The sequence below is a fragment of the Alexandromys fortis genome, unplaced genomic scaffold (genome assembly GCF_014885135.2).
Source record: "Alexandromys fortis isolate MF-2015 unplaced genomic scaffold, M_Fortis_MF-2015_v1.1 scaffold_159, whole genome shotgun sequence".
Classification (NCBI taxonomy): domain Eukaryota; kingdom Metazoa; phylum Chordata; class Mammalia; order Rodentia; family Cricetidae; genus Alexandromys; species Alexandromys fortis.
In genome coordinates, this window is record NW_026068031.1 from 2654683 (window position 1) to 2682628 (window position 27946).

The 27946-nt window shown below is 42.2% G+C and overlaps 1 protein-coding gene across 3 annotated transcripts; it reads left to right on the forward strand.

Moving 5' to 3' along the window:
* Nucleotides 1-27792, forward strand: Znf410 (zinc finger protein 410). Of its 3 annotated transcripts, XM_050164499.1 has the most exons (13): nucleotides 48-129; nucleotides 1225-1378; nucleotides 5766-5944; nucleotides 6839-6974; nucleotides 10624-10842; nucleotides 12010-12201; nucleotides 13257-13407; nucleotides 14620-14801; nucleotides 15819-15908; nucleotides 19052-19177; nucleotides 20414-20554; nucleotides 21856-21983; nucleotides 27071-27792. In XM_050164499.1, exons 3-13 carry the CDS (start codon nucleotides 5912-5914, stop codon nucleotides 27107-27109), a joined length of 1437 nt encoding a protein of 478 aa, XP_050020456.1. In that variant the 5' UTR covers nucleotides 48-129; nucleotides 1225-1378; nucleotides 5766-5911; the 3' UTR covers nucleotides 27110-27792. The 3 variants fall into 3 exon arrangements, with proteins under 3 accessions (XP_050020455.1, XP_050020458.1, XP_050020456.1); XM_050164498.1 differs by lacking the exon at nucleotides 1225-1378 and having other exon boundaries at nucleotides 1-129; XM_050164501.1 differs by lacking the exons at nucleotides 1225-1378; nucleotides 20414-20554 and having other exon boundaries at nucleotides 1-129.
* Nucleotides 27793-27946: the final 154 nt, after the last annotated feature.

Here is a 27946-nt window from a genome sequence, read left to right on the forward strand (position 1 = left end):
TGCTAGTGGGGGGGTGGCCAAACTTCCTGTCCCGCTCGGGAGCTGCTTCCGGCGGGAGCCGGAAGACGCCGTGTGTGGACGGAATTCGGGACTGACTGCGCCGGACGGCCAGCTGCCCTGGACTGGAAGGTGAGCCTCGGGCTGGGGCTGGCCACAGCGCTTAGCTAGGTGGTCACGGAGAGAAAGGAACCCACGGCCAGGTTTGGGGGTCTGCAGCCGAGTTCGCCCCTAAGGGTACAAGGAAGCCCCCCCTCCCCACTGTAGGTCCCGTCCTCCCCCACCCCCCCGCGGCGTCTGGCGGGCTGAGAGCGACCGGTCCGACACCCCGTGGCTTCGGCCCTACGCCTCCCAGGATCTGGGGCGCGCTGTCTTGGCTTCTCGGCTTGTTTTTGCGGGCGGGTGCTTGGAAGCCAATTGCACCCAAAAACCCGGAGTCAGCGAGTCCCCTGGGCGGAGGCGCCGGACTGCACCCGCAGCTGGGCCTGTCCGCGGACCTTCGGGCCTTCCTTGCACCGAGGCCTTTGTGCTGGCGGGAAGGCTGGCCAGCGGTGCCCGGCCGGCGTTTCACCCAGAGCGACCGCTTCCCTTTCCGGCGTCCCCTCACTCCCTGGGTCTGGAAGGGGGACTCCTGAGGACCAGGGCTGGACGTCTGGCGTCTCCTCTACCTGCCGCTTCAGGCCCGTGTGTGGGCAGCGAGTGCTGGCTCATTGAATTTCGTCCTCTGAAGTTTCTCAGAAGATCCAATTAGTTTATTAAACTTTATCCCCCTTGCGCATGAGGCTCTGAAATGTACTTAGGTACCATTTGGGAGTTAAATATTGAGATGGGATTCAGAGTTCATACTTTTACGTTGGCACAGGGGCCAGGGTAAAATATGCAAAGAGAAGAAAAAATATTTTGAAAACGGACAATTCTTGGTGTTTGGCCCCGAGAAATTACACTTTGTGTTATCGTAGTGTATAGCAGAATACAGGACAACCGAGCATCAGAAGATGTAGGTTTTTATTTAAGTCTTGATCTCGTAGGTGTCAAATTTGGGGAAAATTTTGCAATTTCTAGTTTTTGGGGGGAGTGTATTGGTGTAGAGGTTTGACCATTATTCTGCGACACTAAATGAGTATGAGGGATGACAAACATTCTTGTATTTTGAGGGGAAAATGAGTGTTTGGGTAAAAGATAGATTGCAAGGAATATTTTTATTTTATTTTTGGATTTTCGAGACAGGGTTTTTCTGTGTAATCCTGACTCTCCTGGAACTTGCTCTGTAGACCAGCCAAGCCTCAAATGCACAGAGATTGCTTGCCTCTGCCTCCCAAGTGCTGGCATTAAAGGCATGTGCCACCTCTGCCCTGAGGAAAGGGAAACGTTTAAAGGCAAGGTAAGCAGTTAGAAGCCTATATTAATAGTGTAGTTGAAAGATACCGAGAAATCTAAACTGTATCACAGGAGGAGTAAATGATTTGGGGAATTCATTAATGGCTGGGATTATTTAAATATGAAGAATGAGAGAGACTGCTAGATAGAATTTGCAGCCGAGTGGGAAGAAGATTGGGCAATAAATAAAAGGGTTAATTCAAGAAGAACAGGTTTGGTAGGGAGGTGATAATCTGGGTTTGGATGTGGTTTGGTTTGAAACGCTGATGGATATATATGTGGAATTACTCAGCAAGTAGCTGATAGTGAAGGTTTGGAAGTCAGAAGAAAAGTCCAGAGTAGAGGGGCAGGGAATTGGGTGTCATTCGTCATGTTTCTTATCCTCTGAATGTTTAGCCATTACGTCTTATGTGCTCACAGGGAAACTTGTATGGGGTCTTTCAAACTCCTAGTAATGAGTACTTTAAAAGTGGCTGGTGACTTCAGGGTTTCTTTTGGGAAAATGTAAAATTAGCCAAGCATGGTGGTACACACCTTTAATCGCAATACTGGGAGATCTAAGCAGATGGGACCAGAAGTTTAAGGCCAGCCTCAGAAATAGAGAGTTCCAGAACAGCCAGGGCTATGCAAGAGCTTGTCTGAACCTCCCCCACCCCCCAAAAAAAATCACACTCCTACAAACAAAACTGATTGTGTATGTGTTTGCACAACTATGGGTATACTAAAGACAGTTGAATTGTACTTTCCAAAGTGGGTAAGAGTGGGATCTGCAAAGTTCAGAGCGGCAGTTAGGAGCACTGTTGCTCTGTGGAGGGCCTGGATCTAGTTAGTTCCCAGTACCCCGCATGGCGATTCACAACAGAGCATCCAGCACCCTCTGCCTCCATGGGTACAACATGTGGGCAAAACACCCATGCACAATAAATAAAAACTAAAAATCTTACAAAATGGGTAACATTTATGTTAACTGAAAGTTTGTAACAAGGGCTCACTGTGTGTGTGTAGCCTTGCCTTGCCCAGAACTCACTGTGTAGACCAGGCTGGCCTCAGACTCCTAGAGATACGCTTTTCTCTGCTTCCAGAGTGCCGAATTAAAGTGTGTGCCACTGTGTCCGGCCCCAAACTTGTTTTTTGGAAATATTTGCATTGCAAGAAAAAGTTTCCATTGCAGCTTTTGAAGTGGTTAACTAAGTAATAGACTTGCAACTAGCAGCAGGCCTAGCTTATGTGTTTGCCCTCGTACTGCTGGCCAGTTAGGTGCTTAGTAAGGTCTGTGTTAATGCAGTCCACATAGAACACTTGATGAACCGCTGTGCTCTTGAGCGGATTGTTTTCTTTTCATTCTGAGATATGATCTTGCTGTGTAGCCAAAAGCTCCCTAGTCTCTTGCTTCAATTTCCCCATTGCTGAGATTACAGATGCCTGCCTCCACCCCTCGCTCTTGCAAAGATTCCTGGGCTTCAGCCTTTTCTAGTATATTCTACTTTATTTGTTCATTAAGTGCCTATACAAGCCAGAAATTTTAGCACCAGGATTGTATGGCTGTATTCAGTTATAATATGCATATTGCAGTTGTTCCTTGTTTTCAAAGACTATTAAAACGAAACCACTAAAATAAAAAGAGTAGGTAACCCCCTAAGGGTGTGTGATGTCTTAGTAATTCTGCAAGTCAAGAATCTCAAAGTTGGGGGCTGGAGAGATGGCTCAGTGGTTAAGAGCACTGCCTGCTCTTCCAAAGGTCCTGAGTTCAATTCCCGGCAACCACATGGTGGCTCACAACCATCTGTAAAGAGGTCTGGTGCCCTCTTCTGGCTGCAGACATGCACACAGACAGAATATTGTATACATAATAAATAAATAAATTTAAAAAAAAAAAGAATCTCAAAGTTGGATGCACTTTAGTAATAATCTGGACAAACATCTGGTAATTTCTTGGCTTGTTATGTGAACTGAAATTGGGGAAGAGGAATTGCTAAGCCCTCGAAATTTAAGATCAGACTAGATGTAATCACTTCCTATTTGTGTTGCTTATACAGCTTAATAACTTGATCAACCTTGGCTTCCTCCTCTCATGAAGATGAGTGGATTAACCATATTAAGCTATTGTAGTGCTTGAGGAAGAACAATGTATGTAGAAAGGAAAGTTGAGCATTTATGATACTTTGCTTTATGTGATAAGTAAAAGGAATATTTCATATATATTTTGTAAACTGGACTGCAGGCCGCTGTTAACATCAACAAAGCTTTAATTCCAGTATTCCTTCTAAGAATTAGATGTATTTATGTGTGTGCACATATATGGGGGTCAGAGGATAACATGTAAGACTTAGTTCTAGCACATGGGTCCTGGGGGTTGAATTGAAGTTGTCAGAATGGTGGCTACTTTCACAAATGAGCCATCTTACAGGCCCTAATTTCAGGACTTCTTTCTTCTTGTTGTTTTTCAAGACAGGGTTTCTCTGTGTAGTCCTGAACTTGCTCTGTAGTCCAGGCTGGTCTCGAACTTAGAGATCTGTCTGCCTCTGCCTCCTGAGAGCTAGGATTAAAGGCATGTACCACCACTGCCTGGCTTCCAGTATTTCTTAATGTCTGTCTTAGTCTGACTTTCCAGTCTACCCTGGTGTTAAAGGAAAGCTTCCATCCTAGGTACATTTTTTTAACCATCTTTATGGATAGCAGTACTCCCACTTTTATCAGCAGTTACACCAAACTAAGTGAATTCGTGTGCCAGAGCACTGGAGTGGAGGGAACTTAAGCACTGAGAGAATTTTCAGCTTGGGGTCTAGCAAGGTCTGCAGTGGTGACCAGGGAAGGAGGGGAGCTGAGAGGGAGGGAGAGTGAAAACGGATGTGCTCTATCTCTGGGAAGTACAGAACTGCCCAGGCCACCCTGTTGTTGTGGCTGTGCTGGAGAGTGCACCCGGCACCATCACACACTTCTGAGAAAGAGTATCACTGTAGCCCAGCTGGTGATGAATCTGCTGTGGAGTCCAGGTGTGCGGCACCATGCAGCACCATGCCCCTGCAGGCTTGTGTTTTAAATGATCAGCATAATCATCTTGGAGAGCCCAGAAAAGTGAAGCCCACTGACCTGTTACACATCCTAACACTGCTGGGTCTGTGTGACTTTCTTTTTACTTTTTCTTATGCATGATGTAATTAATTAGTGTTGAAATGAAAAAGAGATTTGTAATCAATTTTCTTTGTTGTGTGGGCTTCACAATCTGTGTGTGTGTGGTGTTGTGACTCAAACCCAGGTATTTGCACGTTAGGCAAATGTTCTACCACTGAACTACATTCCCAACCAAAATTGTATTTTAAAGTACCAGTACCATATTTAATTAACTATACCCTGTATTGTGTAAATGTGTTCAGGTTTTCTAAAAGGTAATCGTGTGTTGCTTCCTGGTTTCTGCTTTTTATTTTTGACAAACATCTTTTGGAATATAGCTTTTCCATATTGAAGACCTTTTTTAAAAAAATATTTATTTATTATGTAAACAATATTCTGTCTGTGTGTATGCGTGCACGCCAGAAGAGAGCATCAGACCCCATTACAGATGGTTGTGAGCCACCATGTGATTGCTGGGAATTGAACTCAGGACCTTTGGAAGAACAGGCAATGCTCTTAACCTCTGAGCCATCTCTCCAGCCCCTTGAAGACCTTTTTATAGCGAAGTGTGGTGATAGCTGTTACCTGAGCACTCAGGAGGAAGAGGTTGGAGAATTTGTTGACAGTTGGAGTCCAGCCTGGTTCATATGTGAATTTTAGACCAGTCATGCCTATATACCAAGATTCTGTCTTAAAAAAAAAAAAAAAAAACCCTTTCACTAGAAGGAGAAACTTTGTGGGAACTGAAGATATGGCTCAGTGATTAGGAACACTTGCCATGCTGCATGGTGGTGCACACCTTTAATCCCAGCATCGGAGGCAGAGGCAGGCGAATCTCTATTGAGTTTGAAGCCAGCCTGGTCTACAGAACGTGTTCTAGGACAGCTAGGGCTACACAGAGATCCCCTGTCTCAACAAACAAAACAAACAAAAAAGAACACTTGCTATTCTTGCAGAGAGTTTGATTCCTAGCATCCACATAGGGCTGCTTATAACCACTTGGAGCTCCATGGAGCTCTAGGAGACTCTGATACCTCCTATTGGATTCTGTGGACACTTGGAAACACAACGAGATACACAATGAGATATGTGTGCCTGAAATAAAAATAAGAATTTAAAAAGTAGAAAGTATCAAAACAATGTTTTTATAGGTTTTGATACTTATTGGACTTGTTCTGTTTTAAAACAAATGTTATAGGCTGAATTCTTTGTGATTTTATTTAGTTACATGTTCCTGCTGCTCTTAATGCTGTATCTTTCTCTTTTTTACCCTATTTTAGGTTAAATTGGTTACCAACCTAGCTCAGCATCTTACAGAAAAACCATGTTTCTTAAAGGGCTATGAGTATAACAGGAAGGTGTCATTGACTGTGAATTAGATTGAACCTGTGCCCTGAACAGCCACAGGATTTCAGAAGCTGAATCAATGTTATCAGATGAGTTAGAGTCCAAACCAGAGGTGAGCCCACTTAGCTGTTTTCTTTGGTGGGTTTTCAGAGTTTATGCTTAGCCCATTGCTCAGGAAACAACTTCTCTAGTGGCTTAATAGTAAACGTTTTTGATTTTGTGAGCCAAATGATTTTTACTGCAACTCTTAGTTTACAGTTTTTCTGTTATTAAATGTTTTCTTCAAGATTTTACTGTTCTGTTTCTATCTTTTGTGGATTTTTTACATTTGCTGTTTAAGTATTTAACGAAATACTAAGGTGCTTGCTTATATAATAAAATATTTTATATCCCTAAAATGAATTTGTTATATAGTTGTGGTGTATATGTGTGTGTGTATTATTTACATACATTGTTAATCTTACATATACATGAAAATATTTTCTTTCTGAACATTATTGGGAGATTTAAGCATTTTATAATTTCATTTATTTTCCCACCTTAATTTTTGTAAATCTGTGTTCTATAATAGGAAAGTCACCAAATTTGAAATAATTACTTAATTTTGAAGACTAGAACTTCTAACTAGTTATGGCTCTTAGACAAGTCAGTGTTTTCAGATTGATTCCTCATTTGTAAAATACATGTTCACCTAGGAATTTAGTACAAGGATTAAATATACCACTACCCAGGAAAATGCTTTGTAAGATGTAATCAATACAGTGCAGTTGATTTAAAAATTTAAAAAGCTCATTTTAAAATACACTTTCATAATTTGATAACTTAATTACATTTATCAGCCATTCTGTAGAACACACACCTTGAGGTGTGGTTAGTCTAGTTTTTCTGTGTATGTGACTGAGACCAGGAACAAGACTGAATTATATCATCATTTGTTTGGTGAACTTGAAAGTTGAGATTCATTCCTAGCATCCTGTTTCTCAACGTTGCTTCTTTTCCTCTCCAGCTCCTGGTTCAGTTTGTTCAAAATACCTCCATCCCCCTGGGACAAGGGCTAGTAGAATCAGAAGCTAAAGACATTACTTGCTTATCCCTCCTTCCAGTGACTGAGGCCTCAGAATGCAGTCGGCTAATGTTACCAGGTAAAATATGTTCACTACAATAGAACAAAGAAGTCTTAAGAGTTTAGCCTACTCTGTGGCAAGAGTAGAATGGATAATTTGCTTTTTGAAAGTAAAATTTAAGAGTCATAGGGAAAAGCAGCCATGGAAGTCATACATGCCTGAGTAATTTGAACACAGGGTAAGGATGTGTGGGAGACAGAAAGGCCAGTGCAGCACCTGGGATCAGGCAAGAGGCCTGAAAGGAGAGCAGAATGCCTGCTTAGAGGTAGATGCTTATCAGCATAGCTAGGAGGCATGGGACCCAAGGGAAATCAGTGTGTTAAAGGCCCCTGGGAGGCCAAGGAGACAAGACTAAAAAGTGGCCTTGAATAATATTGGCAGAGAAAGGGTGAGAAACCAGGCTGCAGGGATAGCGGTAACAGTATAAAGTATGGTATAGGTGAGGGAATGCTTATCAAGTTTTGGTTTGGGGCGTTTGTTTTGTATTTGAGATGGGCTGACTGCCTGGAACTCAGTCATCTACCTGCTTCTGCCTCCACTGGGATTAAAGGCTATGTTCTACATTGTCCTGTATAATATTTTTTTTAAGATTTTATTTATTACATATACAATACAGTGTTCTGCCTCCATGTATGCCTGCATGCCAGAAGACGGCACCAGATCTCATTTTAGATGGTTGTGAGCCACCATGTGGTTGCTGGGAATTGAACTCAGGACCTCTGGAAGAACAGTCAGTGTCCTTAACCTCTGAGCCATCTCTCTAGCCCCCTGTGTAATATTTTAAATGGCTTTTTTCCCCCTTCCTTCCTTCCTTCCTTCCTTCCTTCCTTCCTTCCTTCCTTCCTTCCTTCCTTCCTTCCTTCCTTTTTCTTTCCTCCCTCCCTCCCTTTCTTTTTCTTTCCTCCTTTCCTCCCTCCCTCCTTCCCTCCCTCCCTCCCTCCTTCCTTCCCTTTCTCCCTCTCTTCCTCCCTCTCTCAAATCTAAACTGTTTGAGGACTGTTAAGAATGTTAATACTAATCAGGGGGAGGGCAGTGTCAGCCTGTTGATGACAGTTGTTTGTTAAAATTCTGATTACTTCTTCTAGTGATGGTCTGTGAAGACTTTAAGGTCTTCTAAGACTCAGGAAAAACAGACATATAAATTATAAACATCCAGGTTTCTCCACCCTGGGCTGGAGAGATGGTTAGGAGCACTTGCTGTGCAAGCAAGAGAACTGAAGCCTGAATCCCCACAGAACAAAAGGGAACTGGCCACCAAGCCTGGTGACCTGGCTCGATCCCTGGAACCCACACAAGAGAGAACTGACTCCTGAAAGTTGTCGTCTGCCTTCCACATGTGCAGCATAGCATGAACGTGTAAGCACGCGCTCTAGTAACTGTAAGAAAGAAAAAACAATCTGGCCGGGCAGTGGTGGAACACGACTTTAATCCCAGCACTCATGAGGAAGGTGAACTCTGAGTTTGAGGCCAGCCTGGTCTACATCTACAGAGTAAATTCCAGGACAGCCGGAGCTACACAGAGAAACTAAAAAGAAAAAAAAAAATCTGTAGCTCTGGCTGCAAAGATCTGATACACAGTTTTGTTGAGAGGAGGTCTTGCTGCATAGACCAGGCTGGCCTTGAACTCAGAGGTCTACCTGTTTTTGCTTCCCCATGCTAGGATTAAAGTGTGAGCCAACACACATGGCTTAATCCCCTCTTGTGGGCTCTATTCATGAATAGACATGCATACCCACACGAGTGTGCACTGATGGGGAATCTTTAAGAGGAGGGAGCAAGTTAGGGAAGTAAACTAGAAACAAAAAGTCCGTACTCTGTTAGAATGATTATGGTTAAAGAGAGCAAACATTGGTAAGAATGTGGAGAAAAGGGAACCTTGTACGCTGTTAAATTATGGAAAATGTATGGAAATTCCTCAAAAGCTGTCAGATGTGTCAGCAATTCCACTTGTGTGTATATCTCCAAAGGAGTTGAAATCAAGTAAATCAAATGTTAAATGCATGTACCATGATGCATGCGTGGAGGTCAGAAGACAACTTGTGGGAGTTGGTCCTCTTCTCCTGCCTTACTGACCCCAGGGATTGAACTCAGGTCATCAGGCTTTGTGACAAGCGGCTTTACCCACACCTGTTCTCAGCCACACTGTTGGCCCTCATGTTTTCTGCTATGATATATGGTGGCTACAGAAAGGTATAAAGCCACATTAGTACAGCTTGAGGGATAAATATAAGGAACTGTCCGTATACGGACCTCTCCAAACAAGAACATCATCCAAGCTCTCCATAGGCTCGCTCTCCTTGATACAGAAACTTCCCTTCTTTAATGCACCATCACTGTTTGTATTTTTGTGATTATTTCTTTTGTTTTCCAAAATTAACTGCTCTTGTATTTTAATTTTATCTTGTTTGTGACCTTAAATGAATGGAATGATATAACACAACTTTTTTGTTAATGTCTCTGTTGATGACTTTTCCAATATTGTGCTGTGATGAACAATGCTATTATGAATTTTATGTTTTTCAAATATTTTTGGTGTGTTTGGTAAAATACGCATGGCATTGGATTGCCATTTTAAATTATCATTCATTGTGTGGTATTATCGTTGGTTGTGTGGTATTAGGAAGATTCACATTATTGTACTACTTCATTAGACCGGTAGCTAATGAAAACGGTAGTCTGTCCATTTTTATTATGATCTTATTTGTCATCTGTTTAAAAGAGAAAAAAAGTGTTACCTGCCTTTTTTAAAGATGAATGAAAGTCTCTGGAAATAGTGAATACTTCGTCACATAGTGTAATTCCTGATTGTATAGAGCCATTATACCCATCTCCTCTCTTCTTTAAATGGTAGTTTTCATTTAAAATGTTTTGCTTTTAAGAATTTAAAAATGGGGTGTTTTCAGCCTGGTCTACAGAGCTAGTTCCAGGACAGGCTCCAAAGCTACAGAGAAACCCTGTCTCAATAAAAAAAAAAGGGGGGGGGGTGTTTTACAGAGTCTCATGTGACCCATCCCTTAAATGAAACTTCTTTTTTGGATTTTGAGATTGGGTTGCTATTTAGCCCTGGCTGTCATAGAACCCTCTTTATAGACCAGGCTGGCCTCGAACTCACAGTGATCTGCCTGCCTCTGTCTTCCAAGTTCTGAGATTAAAGATGTTCACTACTATGTCCAGCTTAGAACAAACTTCTTTAGAGCAAGTCTTTTATTTATTTATATTCAGTATAAACCCCAAACTGTAATGAAACATACTGATGGTTGTACAGAATTTCAGTGGTTTCCCAGGCTGTTTTTCCCCCTGTGATTATTCTTTTTTTTTTTTTAATTTATTATGTATACAAGATTCTGTCTGTATGCCTGAAGGCCAGAAGAGGGCGCCAGATCTCATTAGAGATGGTTGTGAGCCACCATGTAGTTGCTGGGAATTGAACTCAGGACCTTTGGAAGAGCAGACAATGCTCTTAACCACTGAGCCATCTCTCCAGCCCCCCCCCCCCCCCCGTGATTATTCTAAGACACTTTTTGTATTTGCAAATATGAGAATTCTGAATACTCTTGTAAGGGTAGTAGAAACTAATTGAAGTTTAGTGTCTTAGGTGCTATTGCTAGAACAGGCAAGCTCCCTGGAGGTGAATGCTACATGAAGCTGTGGTGTTTTCTTTCACTAGATGATACTCCACATCATACTAACTCCTCCAAGGAGGTCCCGTCTTCAGCTGTTTTGAGGAGCCTTCAGGTGAACGTGGGCCCAGACGGAGAAGAGACAAGGGCTCAGACTGTACAGAAGTCCCCAGAATTTCTGTCCACTCCAGAGTCGCCTAACTTGTTGCAAGATTTACAGCCAAGTGATAGCACTTCTTTTATTCTTCTTAACCTAACAAGAGCAGGTACGTTTGAATCTTTTCTGGGCTCTACTCAGTTTTTAGGGGAAAAAGTTAGAGGTGAGCCAGTATTTAATATTCATAAGATGCAAAGAATCTTTATTATTGATTAGAGAGTTGGTATGCCACGACATCCTGCAACAGAAACATTTACTTATTTGGAAAATTAATGTGGTGCCCTTGACCTATCAAGACAGTGAGAACAAGAACAGGCTTGGGGGAGGAGGCTTAGTTCCTAATGAGTTGGCTGGTGTTTTGCTATTGGAGGCACACTGAGGAGGGAGATTAAAAATAGGAATCCAGAGTTCTGGAGAGGTTTGGGATAAGTAGGCAGCTGGGCTGCTCATCACATTCAGAAAATGTGAAACGTGGATCGTGATTCTTTGATTCTAGAGATCTTTGAAGCATATATAGAAAAAAGGGTCTAGGACCCTGGGAAAGAGAACATTTAAGAGGACAACGGAATAACAAGGTGAACTGGGAGAAACCAAGGGAGGAAAATATTTTAGAAAGGAAGGATACTAAATGATTCCAAATACTATAGGATGGACTAGTGAGATTACATTTCTATCTGGTGACCTTTGCAAAAATAATACTTACTAGAAGATAGATGTGAGGAGAGAATGGAGTGTGCCTGGTGGAAATGCAAGTTAGAAGGGGAGTTGTTTTGAAGGTTAGCACATACGTGTCGCTGAAGCAGGGCAGCATAGTGAGACCACGTCTCAAACAAAACCAATAATTCAGTTGTTGGGCTGTGGTAGTGCACACCTTTAATCCTAGTACCTGGGAGGCAGGGGCGGGCAGACCTCTCTGAGTTCAAGGCCAGCCTAGCCCATATAGTGATAGCCCAGGGCTCTTAACTGCTGAGCCCTCTTTCCCACCCTAATGAGGGAGAATTTGACTGACGTACAAGAGAGAAGACTGAGCATGGATTGGAAATTTTCAAATGGCCTAGTTGCAGGAAAGAACATTATGTCTCTGAAACAAGAGGAGGCAGAGTTAACAAAAGTGTGTGGGCTGAATGGAAAAATGATAGCTTTATTATTTATAAGAACAGAAAGTTGAAGTGAAAAGGAAGGATCTAGAATGATTTGATTCAGGACACAAAGTCCCTGTGCCAGGGCTACTAAAAGGATGTTGGCTAACCTTGCTGTATTATTGTCTTTCTTGCAGGTCTGGGCTCTTCAACTGAGCACTTCGTGTTTGTACAGGATGAGACAGAGGATTCAGGGAACGACTTCCTCTCTGGTGAGAGCACAGACAGCAGTATCCCATGGTTCCTGCGGGTCCAGGAGTTGGCCCACGACAGTCTGATTGCTGCTACTCGTGCACAGCTGGCAAAGAATGCAAAAACCAGCAGCAATGGTGAGGCTCCTGTGGCATTTCCTTTCTGCTTTTCCATGCAGAGGTTTGGGTGGTGCAATAGCTAGATTTTGAATTGTGTATAATCAAATTATTTTATTGATAAGAATGGAAGTCTAAAAATAAGTTGTCCTATTTTATAAAATAACTTGGCTTTGTCTGCCAAACCAGCTAAACTTATGTTCTGAGTTTCCAACTTTGAAGGAATATACAGAGTATTCTTTAGAGAACAGGTAGGGGCCTGGGAATGGTGGCACAGAACCTTTGTTTCAGCATTCATGAGGCTGAAGCAGAAGGATTTTCAAGGCCCACATAGGCATAAACTTTTTATATCTAGAGCTCAAAGAAGTTAAAATAGTTTTATCAGTTAGTAAAAATACAACTATAAAGTTAATGTTGAGTTACTGTTTTGCTAAAACTATATTGCTGGTTCATGGCAGTTTTGTTGATTAGCTGATTGCTTTGTGCTAGTTATATTATCTCTAAAAAATGTTTTTATATGTGTAGACATATATGCGTGTGGAGGTAAAGTACCTTCCCACTACTAGGATTACACCACACGAGTTTTACAGTTTCTAAGGGTTCTGGCCCCCTTACTTGTGTGACAAGCACTTCTCCCACTGAGCTGTTTTCTCAGTCTGTGGTATTTCTTTTCAGCTTGCATGCCTGTTGAGCTTCATGTGTGCTGCTGGTCATTTTGGAGTACTGTCCCCAAATCATCTGTATCACCTGGCAGCTTAGCACTGCAACTATCTTGGGGTTGAGGCGAGGCTTAGCAGTTAAAAGTGATTACAAGTTGTGCTGTCTTGCCTGGCTCCTACAGAATAGTTTTAAATTTGCTTTCTGAAGCCATACTTGATATTTTTACATTTGTCAGAAACTTGGTCTTGTTAAATAAAACATGATAACTACGGGTAATTCTCTGGATGGGAATACAGAGTACTCTTGTACATGAATATATATAGGTTTAAAGACCACTTGGGATGAAATGTAGGAGTTTTATTGTTTGAATCTAAGTAGGATTTTCCCCTGAATTATAAATATGTTGCTTGTTACAGGAGAAAATGTCCACCTTGGTTCTGGCGACGGGCAGCCCAAAGATTCTGGGCCTCTTCCTCCAGTGGAAAAGAAGCTCAGGTGCACAGTTGAAGGCTGTGACCGGACATTTGTGTGGCCGGCTCATTTCAAATACCACCTTAAAACTCATCGGTGAGCCAATCATAGAGGAACTTGTCCCTGAACAGACAAACTCCAGGAAAGCAGGGACTCCAGTTATCCTGGCTAAGATTGTCTTTCGTAATCTCAGCCTGGAAGGCTGGCAAGTTTGAGACAAGTCTGGGCTATAGAAAAAACCAAGATCTCTGGTTCTTATTTGTTTTTAGATGGAATCTTATGCTGCCCAAGTTGCTGCAAATTCTTTGAGCTTAAATGATCTTTCTATTTCAGCCTCTCAAGTGTTGGGTTTACAGCCATGCCAAGACCTCCTGTTTGGTTTTTGTTGTTCTGAAATCTAAACCAGAGCTTTTTAATTTGCTAAAAATATACTGTCCCCCAAGCTATAGTCCCAGCCCCAACCCCCCCCCCTTTTTTTTTGTTTTTGTTTTTTCAAGACAGGGTTTCTCTGTAGCTTTGGTGCCTGTCCTGAAACTAGCTCTTGTAGACCAGGCTGGCCTCAAACTCCCAGAGATCCACCTGCCTCTGCCTCCCGAGTGCTGGGATTAAAGGTGTGCGCCACCACCGCCCGGCCCTAACCCCCTTTTTAAAATCAAGTTCTTACTGTTTGCTCAGGCTGACTTTGAACTCAAGATCCTCCTCCCTTACCCTGCCACATGCTGAGATAAGTGTGTATCACCATACCTGGTTGAGGGGTCTTGTATGTTAATAGAAAGAATTGTGTTGTCTGATTTACTTATTTTATTTGAGGCATGTGACCTGGACAGGCCTCAGACAAAAAAGATGGCTTTCCCAGGTGGTGGCGGTGTACCCCTTTAATCCCAACACTCGGGAGGTAGAGACAGGCAGATCTCTTTAAGTTTGAGGCCAGCCTGGTCTATAGAGTGAGGTACATCAAAGGCTGTTACGTGGAGGAACCCTGTTTCAAAACAAATTAACAAACAAAACAAAAAAAGAAAAAGAAAAGGATGGCTTTGAATTCCTGATTCTCCTGCCTCCATCAATAAGATATTTGGCATCTACATATCTTAAAGAGCAAAAATTCCAAGTCTCAGGACTAGAGAGATGCCTTCTTAAAGAGCAAAAATTCCAAGTCTCAGGACTAGAGAGATGCCTCAGATATTAAGAGTTATTTTAATATACCCAAGTTTGGGGTCTCTTGTGTGCCTTGAGAGTCAGTAGAAATGTTGGCTTGTCACCACCAGCACAGAGTGTTTTCAAGTCTTGTTGCTCATGATGTCTCTACAGAAACGAGCGCCCCTTCATCTGCCCTGCAGAAGGCTGCGGGAAAAGCTTCTATGTGCTGCAGAGGCTGAAGGTGCACATGAGGACACACAACGGGGAGAAACCCTTCATGTGCCATGAGTCTGGGTGTGGTAAGCAGTTCACCACAGCTGGGAACTTGAAGAACCACCGCCGCATCCACACAGGTGTGCAGCTCTGCATCCCTTTATTGGTCTCCGTGGCGGTGCTCTTGCTTGCTGCCTCTTCTACTTAGGAAAGCAATATGGTAGTAGAAATGGAGGTGCAGTGTTGAAGAAAGATTCCCTTCATTCTGTTCATTGTCAGTACAATGTGTCCAACCTCATCTGTGTGTGAGGAATGGACAGTGTCGATTCTGTCTCCATAAGCCTGACCTTTTAGGAAGAAGGGTAAGGCTCTCCTAGATAGCAGTCACACCAGGAGATAATGAACGAGTCAGCCTGTTTTCCAGTCTCTCTGAACGTTGTATGGTTGCATTTATTGAGCCATACAAATCTTACAGAGCATTAAATATGAGCTAAGATACAACCCCTGAACTTGGGGTGCTTGCTTTCTTGTTAGAGCTTGCAATATGAGAAATAGAATAAATGTCAGAATGGATGGAGCAAAGTAAAGATTCCTTGCTTTTTAGTCTGAGATACTACAGGTGCCTTTGGAGCCTTTGTCAGAAATGTGTTTTGCAAAACTTAAACACTGAACTTAGTACCTCTTCCCCGCTTTTGTGCCACTCTTTGTCCCTGCACAAGTGTCAGGAAGGTATGCTTTAAAGGCATTTACAAAGTACAGTCCAAGCTGCCCTGCTCCCCACTACAGAATGGCGCCCAACGTGGGCTCGAACCCACGACCCTGAGATTAAGAATCTCATGCTCTACTGACTGAGCTATCCGGGCTCAGAACAACAATTGTTCTAGATAAGATTCCCTCCAAATGGCATAACCTTTCCGTATGTTAGGGAATGAATAATTCTCTTTTTAGTGTTCTTGAAATAGTACATGGTACTTATCCCAAGGAAGAAATTTGAATAAAAAATTGGAATACTGTCTGGTGGTCTGTATTCCAGAACATTGAGAGACAACATTTGCTGGGTGCCCTGTTGATGTTACATAGCATAAGTTAAAGAAAGCAGAACACAACATTGGTCAGTTTTCAGAAGGCTGAGCCTGTGTCTCACTGTCTGCCTGTAGGAGAGAAGCCTTTCCTGTGTGAAGCCCAGGGATGTGGCCGTTCCTTTGCAGAGTATTCCAGCCTCCGGAAGCACCTGGTAGTTCACTCAGGTACTAGAGCCTGTGCTGTTCATAGACTGCAAACAGCAAGAGACGAGGGTGGGAAGGCGGTGCGCAGTGTTCTAAGATGATAAAGCTCGACATTGAGAGATTAAGGCCCTTAATAATTATATTGGAAAGATTTTCTCAGTTAGCGCTCCTGTTCTCTTCAGATTTACATTTGCATTAGGCAGACCTTTTTCTGAGATCTGTGTTGATCTTTTATGTGCCATATTGATATGGAGTATTGACATCTTCATTCCTCTGGGGAGGGGGGTTCCAAAATCCTGAGCACAGTGGGAAGGCTGATGTTAGTGGCAGTGAGACCTGTGGTGTTCATGTTTTCTGAGGAGGCATGGCCGCCCTGCTCGGTCTCCATTCTAATACACTGCCCAGTAGGACTTCTTGGGAGCTAGCAATGGAGAAGAAAAGACCTACTGACCTGTTTTTGCTTTGTATTATTAAATTCCCTGTGATTCTGTCAGCTTGCTCATTCTATGCAGATGACCTCATCTCCCCTGATAAAAATGTCATTCAGACTTTGTGAAAATATTCTATAGAGGCCAGACTTTGTAAACTTACTGGAAAAATCTGAAGTGGTATTTGTCTCCCTTCCCTCCTTTCCCATCTTCCCAACCAGAAATCAGCACTGAGGAGGTGGAGGCAAGAAGACTTGATTTTGATGACTACAGCAAAGCACTTCAGTGAGTGTTAGGGAGGTGGAGATGTACAGTCAGTCAGGGATGAGACTGTCATAGTTGAGATCTCAGTGCTGGAGATGTTTTGTTTTTTGTTTTGTTGAGACAAGTCTTATGTAGCACACACAGGATGATCTCGAACCTCTGATCATCTTGCCTCCACCTCCCAGGTGTTGGGACTGTAAGTGTGGGCTTTCTGCATACTAGGCAAGTATTTTACCAATTGAGCTGTCTGCAGCTCCTGGGCTGTTTTAATATGATGACAAGTTCCAAGTCAAAGTGGCAGACTGATAGCTTGTGGGCCAGATGTGGACTTCACATGTGTATTGCTAGCGCTGTGCTGTACTGGTTATATAAACTATGTCAGATGTACAGCCAGATATATACAAGAATATAAAAAGATGACTTCTTAATACCTTTTAAATTTAAAAATAACTTCTTGCTTTTATCTTATATTCAGTCCATGTTCTGTCGAGTTGTCTCCAAAATTACTTCAATTGATTTATCTTTAAATTTATTTTATTTATTTATTTATTTTGGGTTGTTTGTTTGTTTTTTGAGACAGAGTTTCTCTGTAGCTTTGGAGCCTGTCCTGGAACTAGCTCTTATATACCAGGCTGGCCTTGAACTCACAGAGATCCGCCTGCCTCTGCTTCCTGAGTGCACCACCACTGCCCGGCTTATCTTTAAATTTTTCAAATTTATTTCATGTTGGGCTGGAGAGATGGCTCAGTGATTAAGAGCATTGCTTGCTCTTCTAAAGGTCCTGAGTTCAATTCCGGCAACCACATGGTGGCTCACAACCATCTGTAATGAGGTCTGGTGCCCTGCTCTGGCCTGCAGGCATACATGCAGACAGAATATTGTATACATAATAAATAAATAAATAGATATTTTTAAAAAATTTATTTCATGTTGGAAATTGAACCCAAAGCCTCTTGCATAATGGGCAGGCATTTAACTGTTGAGCTATAGCCTCAACCCAGAAGTTGGTTCCTTTAAATAAGATCCCCTAGGGTCTAATATTGCTTACTCTTGGCTAGTAAATCTTTTTTGAACCTAATTTTTTTTATACTGTTGTTTGTTTGGTAGATTTATCACAGAACTGTGTTACTGGGGTCCTATAGGAGTACCATCTTCTGAATTTGTCAGCCTCCTTTGTCTTTCCCCCCAGTGTGGAGATGGAACCTAGATTTGGGCAGGAACTCTGCCACTGAGTTGTTTCCTAGCACCTGCTTTTGTTTTACAGCTTGTTTTCCTGTTGTTTAAAAAATAGAAGTAGGCTCTAAAAGCTTCAAAACTTCAAAATTGGGGCAAGAATACATTGTATATGATACTGTGTGCTTCATTTATGTCACATTGAACCCACACACAGTCTGGCTGGCAGAACTGATGAGTCTTCATAGGGTCCTCTCACCCTTCCCCTGCTAGGTAAGGTAACTGTAGTTCCCTCAGTTCTTTTCTCTCACATTAGCTACTTTCGTTGGAACTCTTCTCCATGAAGTAGAGCAGTTTGATCATTTGCACAAGTAAATGGCAAGTGAAATAAAATGCTTTTCATTATGAGCTTGCTCTTGGTTTTTTCTTTGCTCAAGCAGGCCTGGACTGGAATAAGCCTTGAACTTGGAGTACCCTCCTGCCTCAGCTTCCCAAATTCTGAGATTACTGACTTGCTTTCCTATGCCTGGTCTCCATTGTGAGCTTTCAGAATAAGGAATTGGTGCTTTGGTTACTTCTGATTAAATTAAATTGGTTTCTTGATTTATTTGGGGGTTGTTTATAGCTAGTACACAGACATGGAACAGAGGGCTGGAGAGGTGTCTTGCATCCTCCTGTAACTCCAGTTCTAGGAGACCTCATACCCTCTGGCCTTTGCTGGCACCTGCATCTAAGTGATGCATAAACCCACAGAGAAGCACACACATTCTCATATGAATAAACCTGAAAATTACAGCCAGGAAATGTAATACAGCTGGGTTGTAAAGGCACACACCTGTTCAAGGCCAGCCTAGTCTACAAGAGCTAGTTCCTCCAGGACAGGCTCCAAAGCTACAGATAAATCTTGTCTCGAAAAACAAAGCAAAAACAAAAGAAAAGAAAAAACAATAAGGCTTTGGAAACTGTTTGCAAATGTTGAAGATCTTGAGTCTTGACAGGAAATAGAATGTGGGATATTACGAACCCAGGGTTGTTATGAGCCCTCAAGGTAGATACAAATTCTGGTGGTTGATGGAAGACTATTGGAAAGGAGATAAATACTAGGAGGCCTTTTTGGAAGGCCAGGGGGACTTTAGTCCAAAGAGACGTGCTGGAGCCAATGCGTGTGCTAGCCGTCCTGGGACAGACTTCCTCCCTTTCCTGTGAGAGATCAGCCTTCAGTCTTCGGTCTACTGAATTGCCGTCAGCGCTCTATACTGTCTTCTGGACTGTCCTATCTTAACATAGTACTTTTTGCAGGAGAGAAACCTCATCAATGCCAAGTCTGTGGGAAGACCTTTTCTCAGAGTGGGAGCAGAAATGTCCACATGAGAAAGCACCACTTGCAGCTAGGAACACCTGGGAGTCAAGAACAGGAACAAACTGGTGAGGAGAAGGGTCTTGTGGAGAACTGTTCAGCAGCCAGGCCATTGGCCTGCTTGGCTAATTGGAAATCTAGCTAGGTAGAGAGACTTGGTTTCATGTGATAGACTTATAGTTTGTAACAGCTGTACAGTATAATCATCTGTAAGCTTTCAAAACATATATTTTCTTGTTCCTCCCTTAACAATAAAGGAACTTGAAAAATGAGATGAGTGAGTTGTAAATCTCAGAACACATACTATTAAAAGTTCCACTAAGGGCTTTGCATGTAGCATGTAGTTCAGTAGTAGAATGCTTGCTTAACATGTGTAAGACCCTGAGTTTAAACACCACAAAAAGGTGTGTGTGTGTGTGTGTGTGAACATATGTACATGTGCACAGACACACACACACAAATAACAATTTCTCTAATGGTTCATAGCTGTCTATCCACTTGGAAGGCTGAGGTGGGAGGACAACCTGGGCAAGATAGTGAGATCCCTGTTTTAGGAAACCAACAAAAAAGCCAGGCATGGTAGCACATGCCTGTAATCCAGGCACATGAAAGGTAGAGGTGGGAGATCAGCTGTTCGAGGCCAACCTCAACAAGTTTGAGACCAGCCTGTACTACTTGAGACCCTGTTTTCAGAAAACAAAAAATAGTATGTAAATGTCCCCTGACGAGGCTGAGGTCAGCCAGACGGTCTGTGATCCAGCTTTTAAAGAGCACAGGCATTAAAGATTTCTATATAACTAAAGATTTAACATTTTTTTATTTAATAGTTTGGCAGCCTTTACCCTACTTTAAAATTAATAGAGCTCCTTTTTCTTTTCCATTTCTTTCTTTAAAAAATTCCAAACACTCGCACTTGGGAGGCAGAGGCAGAAGGATCTTTGTGAGTTCGAGGCCAGCCTGGTCTACAAGAACTAGTTCCAGGACAGGTTCCAAAGCTACAGAGAAACCCTGTCTTGAAAAAAAAAAAAAAAAAAAATTCCAAGTGCTTCTTTCAAAGGATGTCCTTATTTCTCTCTATTATATGATGATCTTCAGATGGTGGTCACGTGAACAGATAATTATCCCTAAGGATTGGCTTCCTCAGTAGGTTTATTCTTGTAATCTGAAAGTGAGTGAAATGGGAGAAGCATCCAAGACAAAAGCTTACAGTTCTGAAAGAGGTAGCCAGCTTTCTTGTGAAGAGAGATGAGGACCAGGCACAGCCTTGACTGCTGTATGTCTCTCACATCCTGTTCTCTGTACAGCTGAGCCACTAATGGGCAGTAGCTTGCTTGAAGAAGCTTCAGTACCCAGTAAAAACCTGGTGTCTATGAATTCCCAGTCCAGCCTTGGTGGAGAGTCCTTGAGTCTACCAAATACCAATTCTATTCTTGGAGTTGATGATGGTAAGACTTCTAGTTCTTTATGTGGGGAAACAAGTTGTAGCTCGGGGCTAAGGAGTAGAGTATCTCCAAAATAGAGGAGATTATTATTATTATTTCTTGTATGATGGTGTTATTGAATAGTATTTGAATTTATTCTCTGGGGTGGATAAATGAACCTTTTCTCTTTTAATGATTAAATATGATGTTAACAGAAGAATAAAGAAAAACATTTAAAAATTATCTGTAGTCCTTAGCACTCTAGCCCAACTGTGTCTGTCTTTCCTGTTGCAGTATGGAAGAGCTTAACTTTTAAACATTTAAACAGAGCATAACCAGGTTTTCAGAGGAGATACAAAGCAATTTCTCCATACCTTCAAAAGCCATATCTTCTGGAGAAAAGAAAGGGTTCTCTAGGAAACAGTTGCTCCTCTGGTATAGAAATTTCACCCAGCTTACACAGGCCAGGCCCTCTTCTCTGAAAAACTTACCAGGTGAGGTCAGCATGCATTTATTAAGTGCCTACTGTGTGCCTGGCACCATGGGAAAGACAAAAGTAGGAGGTAGGGACCATAAGTTGAAACAGCATAAATGTATGAAACATCATTGAGAAATAGATGAAATTACATCAGCAAATATTCATTATACAGTATAGTCTGGAAGGAAGAGCAGACCAGGCTAGAAAACCTCCCGAAGAAGAAGAAACAAACAAAACAACAACAAAAGAAACCTTGCAGTTTGCTTGAGGGCTAAGTGATTTATCTGTAGTACTATTTTCAAAATTTTCATGGTGACCCCCTGATGAATGTCTACTAAGTATGAGACCCTGTGTTTTAGTCACTTCTTCCTTCACAGTCAGAGTTTTTGTAACTTCTGTGTGGAGCTTACAAGGCCCCACATGTGTAGTCCACCCGGTCCCTGTGCAGCACTAGTGCAGACCACAGAGGACAAGTGGCACGGAGAGCACATTCAAGGGAGGAAGGGACAGAGTGTGGACATGCTGCTCAGAACATCGGTACTGATGGCCGCAAGGGCTGGGTCTCGTGCTTGCCTGTGCAGTGTTTGCCCTATTTCATATAGTTTTAATCCAGGTAACATATTATTCTAAATTGTTACATTGAAAAATTGTCATTCTTATATCCAAGTTTCTTTAACTTCCCACCATCCTTTTGTAACTTTCTAAATCCACTAACAATGAAACAGTGAAATCTTGGGGTTGAATTTTCCAGGGATCAGAGTTAGCATTTGCAATGGTTGGCTTGCTGAAGCAGTGGGTGTGCATGTGGATCACTATTGGTTGACGATAATTTCCTCTTGTTTCACAGAGGTGCTTGCTGAAGGATCCTCACGTCCCCTGTCCTCAGTGACTGACGTGACACATCACTTGGTGGCCATGCAGACGGGGAGGCAGTCCTATGAAGTCTCTGTCTTAACTGCAGTAAATCCACAGGAGGTAAAGCCATCTCTCTCCTGCCCTCACTTTGTTTCTGTGGTGACTTAAATGGACAGTGATTGAGAATCTAGTTTAGTGGCTCTAAAATTTGCTAACCTCCACTTCCTGTAACTTTGGCTTCTTTTCCTTTAAGCATTAATTAGTCCAGTGTTACTGCAGTCTGTTGTTTTGTAAGTTGGGAGATTGAGCGGACACTCTTGAGGTCTAAGCATTCTCATACATATTTTTTTAAAGTTTATTTTTAACTCTTTGTACTCTGTGTCACACATGATTGCAGGTATCCATGAAGGTCAATAAAGAGATAGATATCAAGGCAGTGGTGACACTTTTAATTCCAGCATTCAGGAGGCAGAGGCAGGCAGATCTCTGGAAGTTCGAGGCCAACCTGTTCTATAAAGCAAGTCCCAAAACAAAACACCACAAGTGTCTAGGGAGATGGCTCAGTTGATAAAGTACCTGTGATGTGAGCATGAGGACTTGAATTCAGATCCCTAGTCCCCGTGTTAAAGCCAGATGTGGGCAGTGTAGATTTGTAACGCTGTGCTAGGGAGTAGCCAGTCTAGGAAATTAATTTTTGCATCCAGATTCAAGGAGAGACTATGTTTCAAGAAATGGGGAGAAGGACCAGCAAGAAAACTGAATCTGTAAAGATGCTTGTCACCATCTGAGTTTTAATGATCTGAATTGGATTCCTGAAACCCATATAATGGAGAGAGCTGACTCCATGTCATATTTGTGTGGTTTTACAAGGCCATGCATACAAAATAGAAAAGGTGTTTCAAAAGTTGAAAACATTAGCAAAGGTGTGGGTGAACTAGCCCCTGTGTTGTGAGCATGAGAGAGCTGTCCCCATTACTCATCTGTCATGTGACAGCATAGGGGCAGAGAGATGAGCTGGCGCTAAGGGCATAAGAGTAGGAGGGCTGTCCCTGACCCTCATTAGCTGCAGCATTGGGGAGAGTGGCCCCTATGCCAGAGAGCTGGAAGGCTAACCAAACCTGCAACTACCCAGGCCCACCCCAACATCCATCCAAGAGGAATGTTCCAGTGAGGGCCCAGCATCAATAGTGTAGCAGAACCCAGAGGCCTGAAAACAGACCAGTAACTCTGCAGTGAACACTTGCAAGTAAAGATATGTGGATAAAATGGTTTACTGTGTGACTCACTGCAGCTTCCATGACAAGATTGATTTTTCCTTCTTTTTTTTCTTTTATCTTTTCTTTCTCTTAAATCTTATTTTGTTGGGGGAGGGTGCAAGGGCAGATATGACAGGATGGGGAAATGAATGGGATGCAGATGCATGATGTGAAAAACACAAAGAATAAATTAAAAAGAAAGATTTAAAAAAAGATGAAAAGATAAAATGGTGGAGAAGCAATAGAAGAAGGCAACATTAACTTGTAGTCTCCACACTTGTACATACATGTGCACACAGACATAACAAAATACACACTCACATACACTATACACACTAAACATGAGAAAAAAATATGGGGAGGTGGCTCAGTGGATAAAGCTTTTGCCAGACAAACCTAAAGTCCCATTCAGATCCCAAGCACCAATGGCAACACTGGGTAGTTGTGTCAGGCACTTCAGTCCCAGAATTTGCTGGGACAGGTGGCTAACTAACTAGAATGGGCAAGCTCTGGGTTCACTGAGAGTCCCTGACTGATAAATATAATGGAGAGTGATCAAGGAAGATACTGGACATCAACCTTAGGCCTCCACACTCATGTGTTCCTGCATATATGCAAACACGAGTATACATACCATCTTAAAAATGCGATAGGTGGTAACAGACACTCTAAAAATGGGGAAATTAAGCTGGTATCATGAAAAGAAGAGAGGGTCGGGCTTCATAGAAGAGTAAGGTCAATTAGGGTTAGAGCATGATCAGAATATATTACTAACACGATAATAATCCATGCAAATATTTTTTGTTCTTGGTATAGGGTTTCTCTGTAACAGCTCTGGCTGTCCTGGAACTCGATTTGTAGACCAAAGTTGGCCTTGAACTCACAGAGCGCTGCTTGCCTCTGCCTCCCCAAGTGCTGGGATTACAGGCGTGTGCCACTACCATAAAACAGTTCTTTATACCAGGCATGTTGACATGTGTCTATAATCCCACCACTGAGAAACCAGAAGAATTATGTGTTAGTAGGCCATCTAGACTACTGAGTGAGTTCCAGGATATCCTCCTGGGCTACAGAGTGAGCTCTTCTCTCAAAGGGGGAGGGGAGCAAAATTGGGCCAGTGTGGTAGAACACACCTTTAATACAAGCATTTGGGAGGCAGAAACAGGCAGGTCTATGAGTTTGAGGCCAGCCTAGTCGACGTGATGAATGCGAGGCCAACCAAGACTACATGATGAGACCCTGCCACAAACAACTACAACAAAACACCTAAGCAAAAAGAAAATCTTTATCCAAAACTTTCCCTGTTCAGAAAAAAAGGTGTCATTTTTCTCCCTATGGTCATGAGTCTGAGAGCTAACGAGACAAACCATCTGAGCTAAAAGGATCTTGTTCAGTTGCTTGTTTGCTGAGATCTATCATCCCAGTCGAGGAGATTTAGATTGATTCTGAGCTCTTCCAGCTGTATTGTCTTGGCTGACCCAGAAAACAGAATGAAAACCAATCAGGCCTTGACCTTGTGTCTTGAGGCTGTGTGACTATCACACGTTCATGGCATACAGATAGGCTTTCTGCAGAGATCGCCAGTGTTTTGTTTTACAACCTTTCCTTTTCCCTCTCTCCTTTCAGTATAGCCTTTATGCCCTAGTAAGCCATTAGAGTATCCAAATGACTCTAAATATTCTAAATATATTAACTCTTGGGTTATCTAGAATGACAGGTTGCTGGGCATTCATGTCAGCATACTCTGTCAGGACTTTATGTTTGTTGTTGTGACTTGTTACTTTGTGTTGAACATTCTACTGTTGGTATTATTGGTTCTAAGTTACCTTTTGTAGGTTGCTGTTTTGGAACCATCATCTCTGTCTCACGCCACTGTCCCCTGTATTTTTGCCTCTCTTTTTCTTCTTTGAAATTTATTTTATATAAATAGCTTTAGGAGGGTCTATTGAGAGAGGTGTGGGTATAAAAATCCATGTACCATTCACCCAACCTGAACAATTATTTTTATTCTACGTGTTTGTTTTGACTACATGTATGTATGTGTATCCCATGCATGCCTGGTTCCCTGAGAGGCCAAAGAAGGCATCAGATCCTTTTGAATTGGAGTTACAGGTGGTTGTGAGCCACCGAGTAGTCGCTGGGAACCAAGTTCACGTTTTCTGCAAGAGCAGCAAATGCTCTTAACTACTGAGCCATTTTCCAGTCCCTCCGTACTTATACTGCTTCTGTTATCTCTTACTGTTTGTGCCAGAATATTTTGAAGCATTATAGTCGTATCTGTAATTTTTTAAAGTATGTGTCTTAAAAGATAAGGATTTAAAGTAACTGTCTTTCCATACCCGACAAGTTTAGTAATAATTTGTTGTCCTCTAATATTTAGTTTCTGTTTTTTATCTCCTCAAAACTGTCTTTGTTTGTGTAACTTGAATCAGAGTCCATGTTTTCATTTGGTAACACATTACCTTGCTTCTCCATTGCTGTGATTTAAACACCGTGACCAAAAGCAAGTTAGGAAGAAAAGGTTTATTACAGTTTATGGATTGGAGTCTATCATGGAGGAAAGCCAGGGCAGGAACCTAGAATCAGGCACTGAAGCAGAGACCAGGAGGAATATTGCTTCCTGGCATGCTCTGCCTGTTTTCTGGTGGGACTGGGGAGGTAGCTCTTTTTTGTCAAGTGCTTGCCATACAAGCATGAGTACCTGAGTTGGCTCTCAAGAACCCTTGTAAAAAACAGTCTGGCATGGTGACACAAGCCTATAATCCCAACATTCTAGATTTGTCAGCATGTGCCTTTTAATCCTACACTGGGAAGATAGAGACGGACAATATGTGTCTGCATCATCAAAACTCATGAGCTTCAGGTAGCAAGAGCCCTTGTCTCAAAAAAACAAGGTAGATGGCATATGAACCTCCTTCATGCACATATGTACGTACACACACAGGTGGAAACTGGTTTCATCAGTTAATATTCAAAAACTGAACAGCACAGAGTGGAATATCAGTGAAGGAGTCCTTCAGGCCTGTCTCCCTTCACCACAGAAAAGGTTTTAAGCCTACTGAAACCCTGAATCTCTAATGGGCAGGTTCCTGCTTCAGGACTTGTAACAGAAACAGCTCCCTTCCCTGCTTGTCAGTAGTTTGTCAACAGTTTTGGTTCTACCATTATTGACTTCCCTGTGGTGACTATGAACACAATTGTTGAACTTGTAGATTCAGGTTATTTTATTGCTACAGTTGATGTGGCAGCCAGACTTGGTGGCACAGGCCTTTAATCCTATTACTCAGGAGGCAGGGGTAGGTAAATCTCTGAGTTCGAGACTGGTGTGGTCTATAATATAGCAAGTTCCAGGACAGCCAGGGCTACACAGAGAAACCCTGTCTCACAAAATAACAACAAAAGCAAGCTTTTGGGAGCTGGAAAGATGTCTTGGTGGTTAAGAGCACTGGCCACTCTTCCAAAGGACCCAGGTTCATTCCCAGTACCACATTACAGCTCACAACTGTAACTCCAGGGGAGTTCAGCACCCTCATAGAAACATAATTGCAGGCAAAATACCAATCAATACATAGGAAATAAAAATAAATCTTTTTTTTAATTAAAAACAGGGACTGGAGAGATGGCTCAGAGGTTAAGAGCACTGACTGTTCTTCCTGAGGTCCTGAGTTCAATTCCCAGCAACCACATGGTGGCTCACAACCATTTGTAATGAGGTCTGGTGCCCTCTCTGGCATGGAGGTATACAGGCAGTAGGAACATTGTATACACAATAAATAAATCTTAAAAAAAAATTAAAAACAGATTATAAGTAAGTTCTGCCCATCATCCTTTACTGGATTTATCAGTCCATTCCCCAGATTCCACTCTTAACTCTTTCATTTAGTCTAAGGTATTTTTTTTGCTTCTGTAATTCATCTGTAACCTAGTCTATATTTGTTTTCAATTTTATAGTTACTAAATCAAGGAGATTTAACCGAAAGACAGACATGAGTGTGCTGACCTCTGTAGAAGCAGCTCTATCTGACCCCAGAGTGCATGATGGGAACAGATCCGAAGACTCACATTCTGCCAGAACTAAAATGAATCTGTGAAGGCCAAAGATCTCACCTTGCTTCTGTCCATCATCCCTGGCTGAGAAGAGGGATTCCTCCTGAGGGCTTCTCTTCAACCCCCATCTGATCCTGACAGAGTGAGGCTGTGACTATGGGCTGGATGCTGTAGCTGCCTCTCTTCCTACTGCAGTGTAATGATATGCCGGGTGAATATTTGCATTGTGACTGTGCGGGTTTTCCTTCAGAGAGTTTTCATCCTAGACCCAGCTATCTTTGTATGGTTAAATGAAGGCCTGCTTCCAACTCTAGAACTTCACCAGGACATTGAGTTTTCAAGATGCCTTGTTGCTTTGAAGAAGGGAGTGATGCCAGTTATGTTGTGACATTCTTCCTTTAGCAACCTGCGTAAAAGACTCTCAGCCATTGGGCTGTAAAACATAAATTACTTGAATCTCCCCTTGGCCCAGGCTGAGGTACCTGTACACCTCTACTTGGTCATTTTGTTTTGTTTATGGGACTTAAAGTAGCATGTTATGAGGGTTGTTTTTTTTTTTTTTAAGTTAAAAACCACATGATCTAGAGTTTCAGTTTTCCTTTTAAGTAAACAAAACAACCAGTCTGCTCTTTGGCTCTTGTTTTAGACCAGTGGTTCTGATCTGTCCTAATACAATCCTTTAATACAGTGCCTCATGTGCTGACCCCAACCATAAAATTACCTCCGTTGCTACTTCATAACTGTAATTTTGCTACTGTTATGAATTGTAATGTAAATATC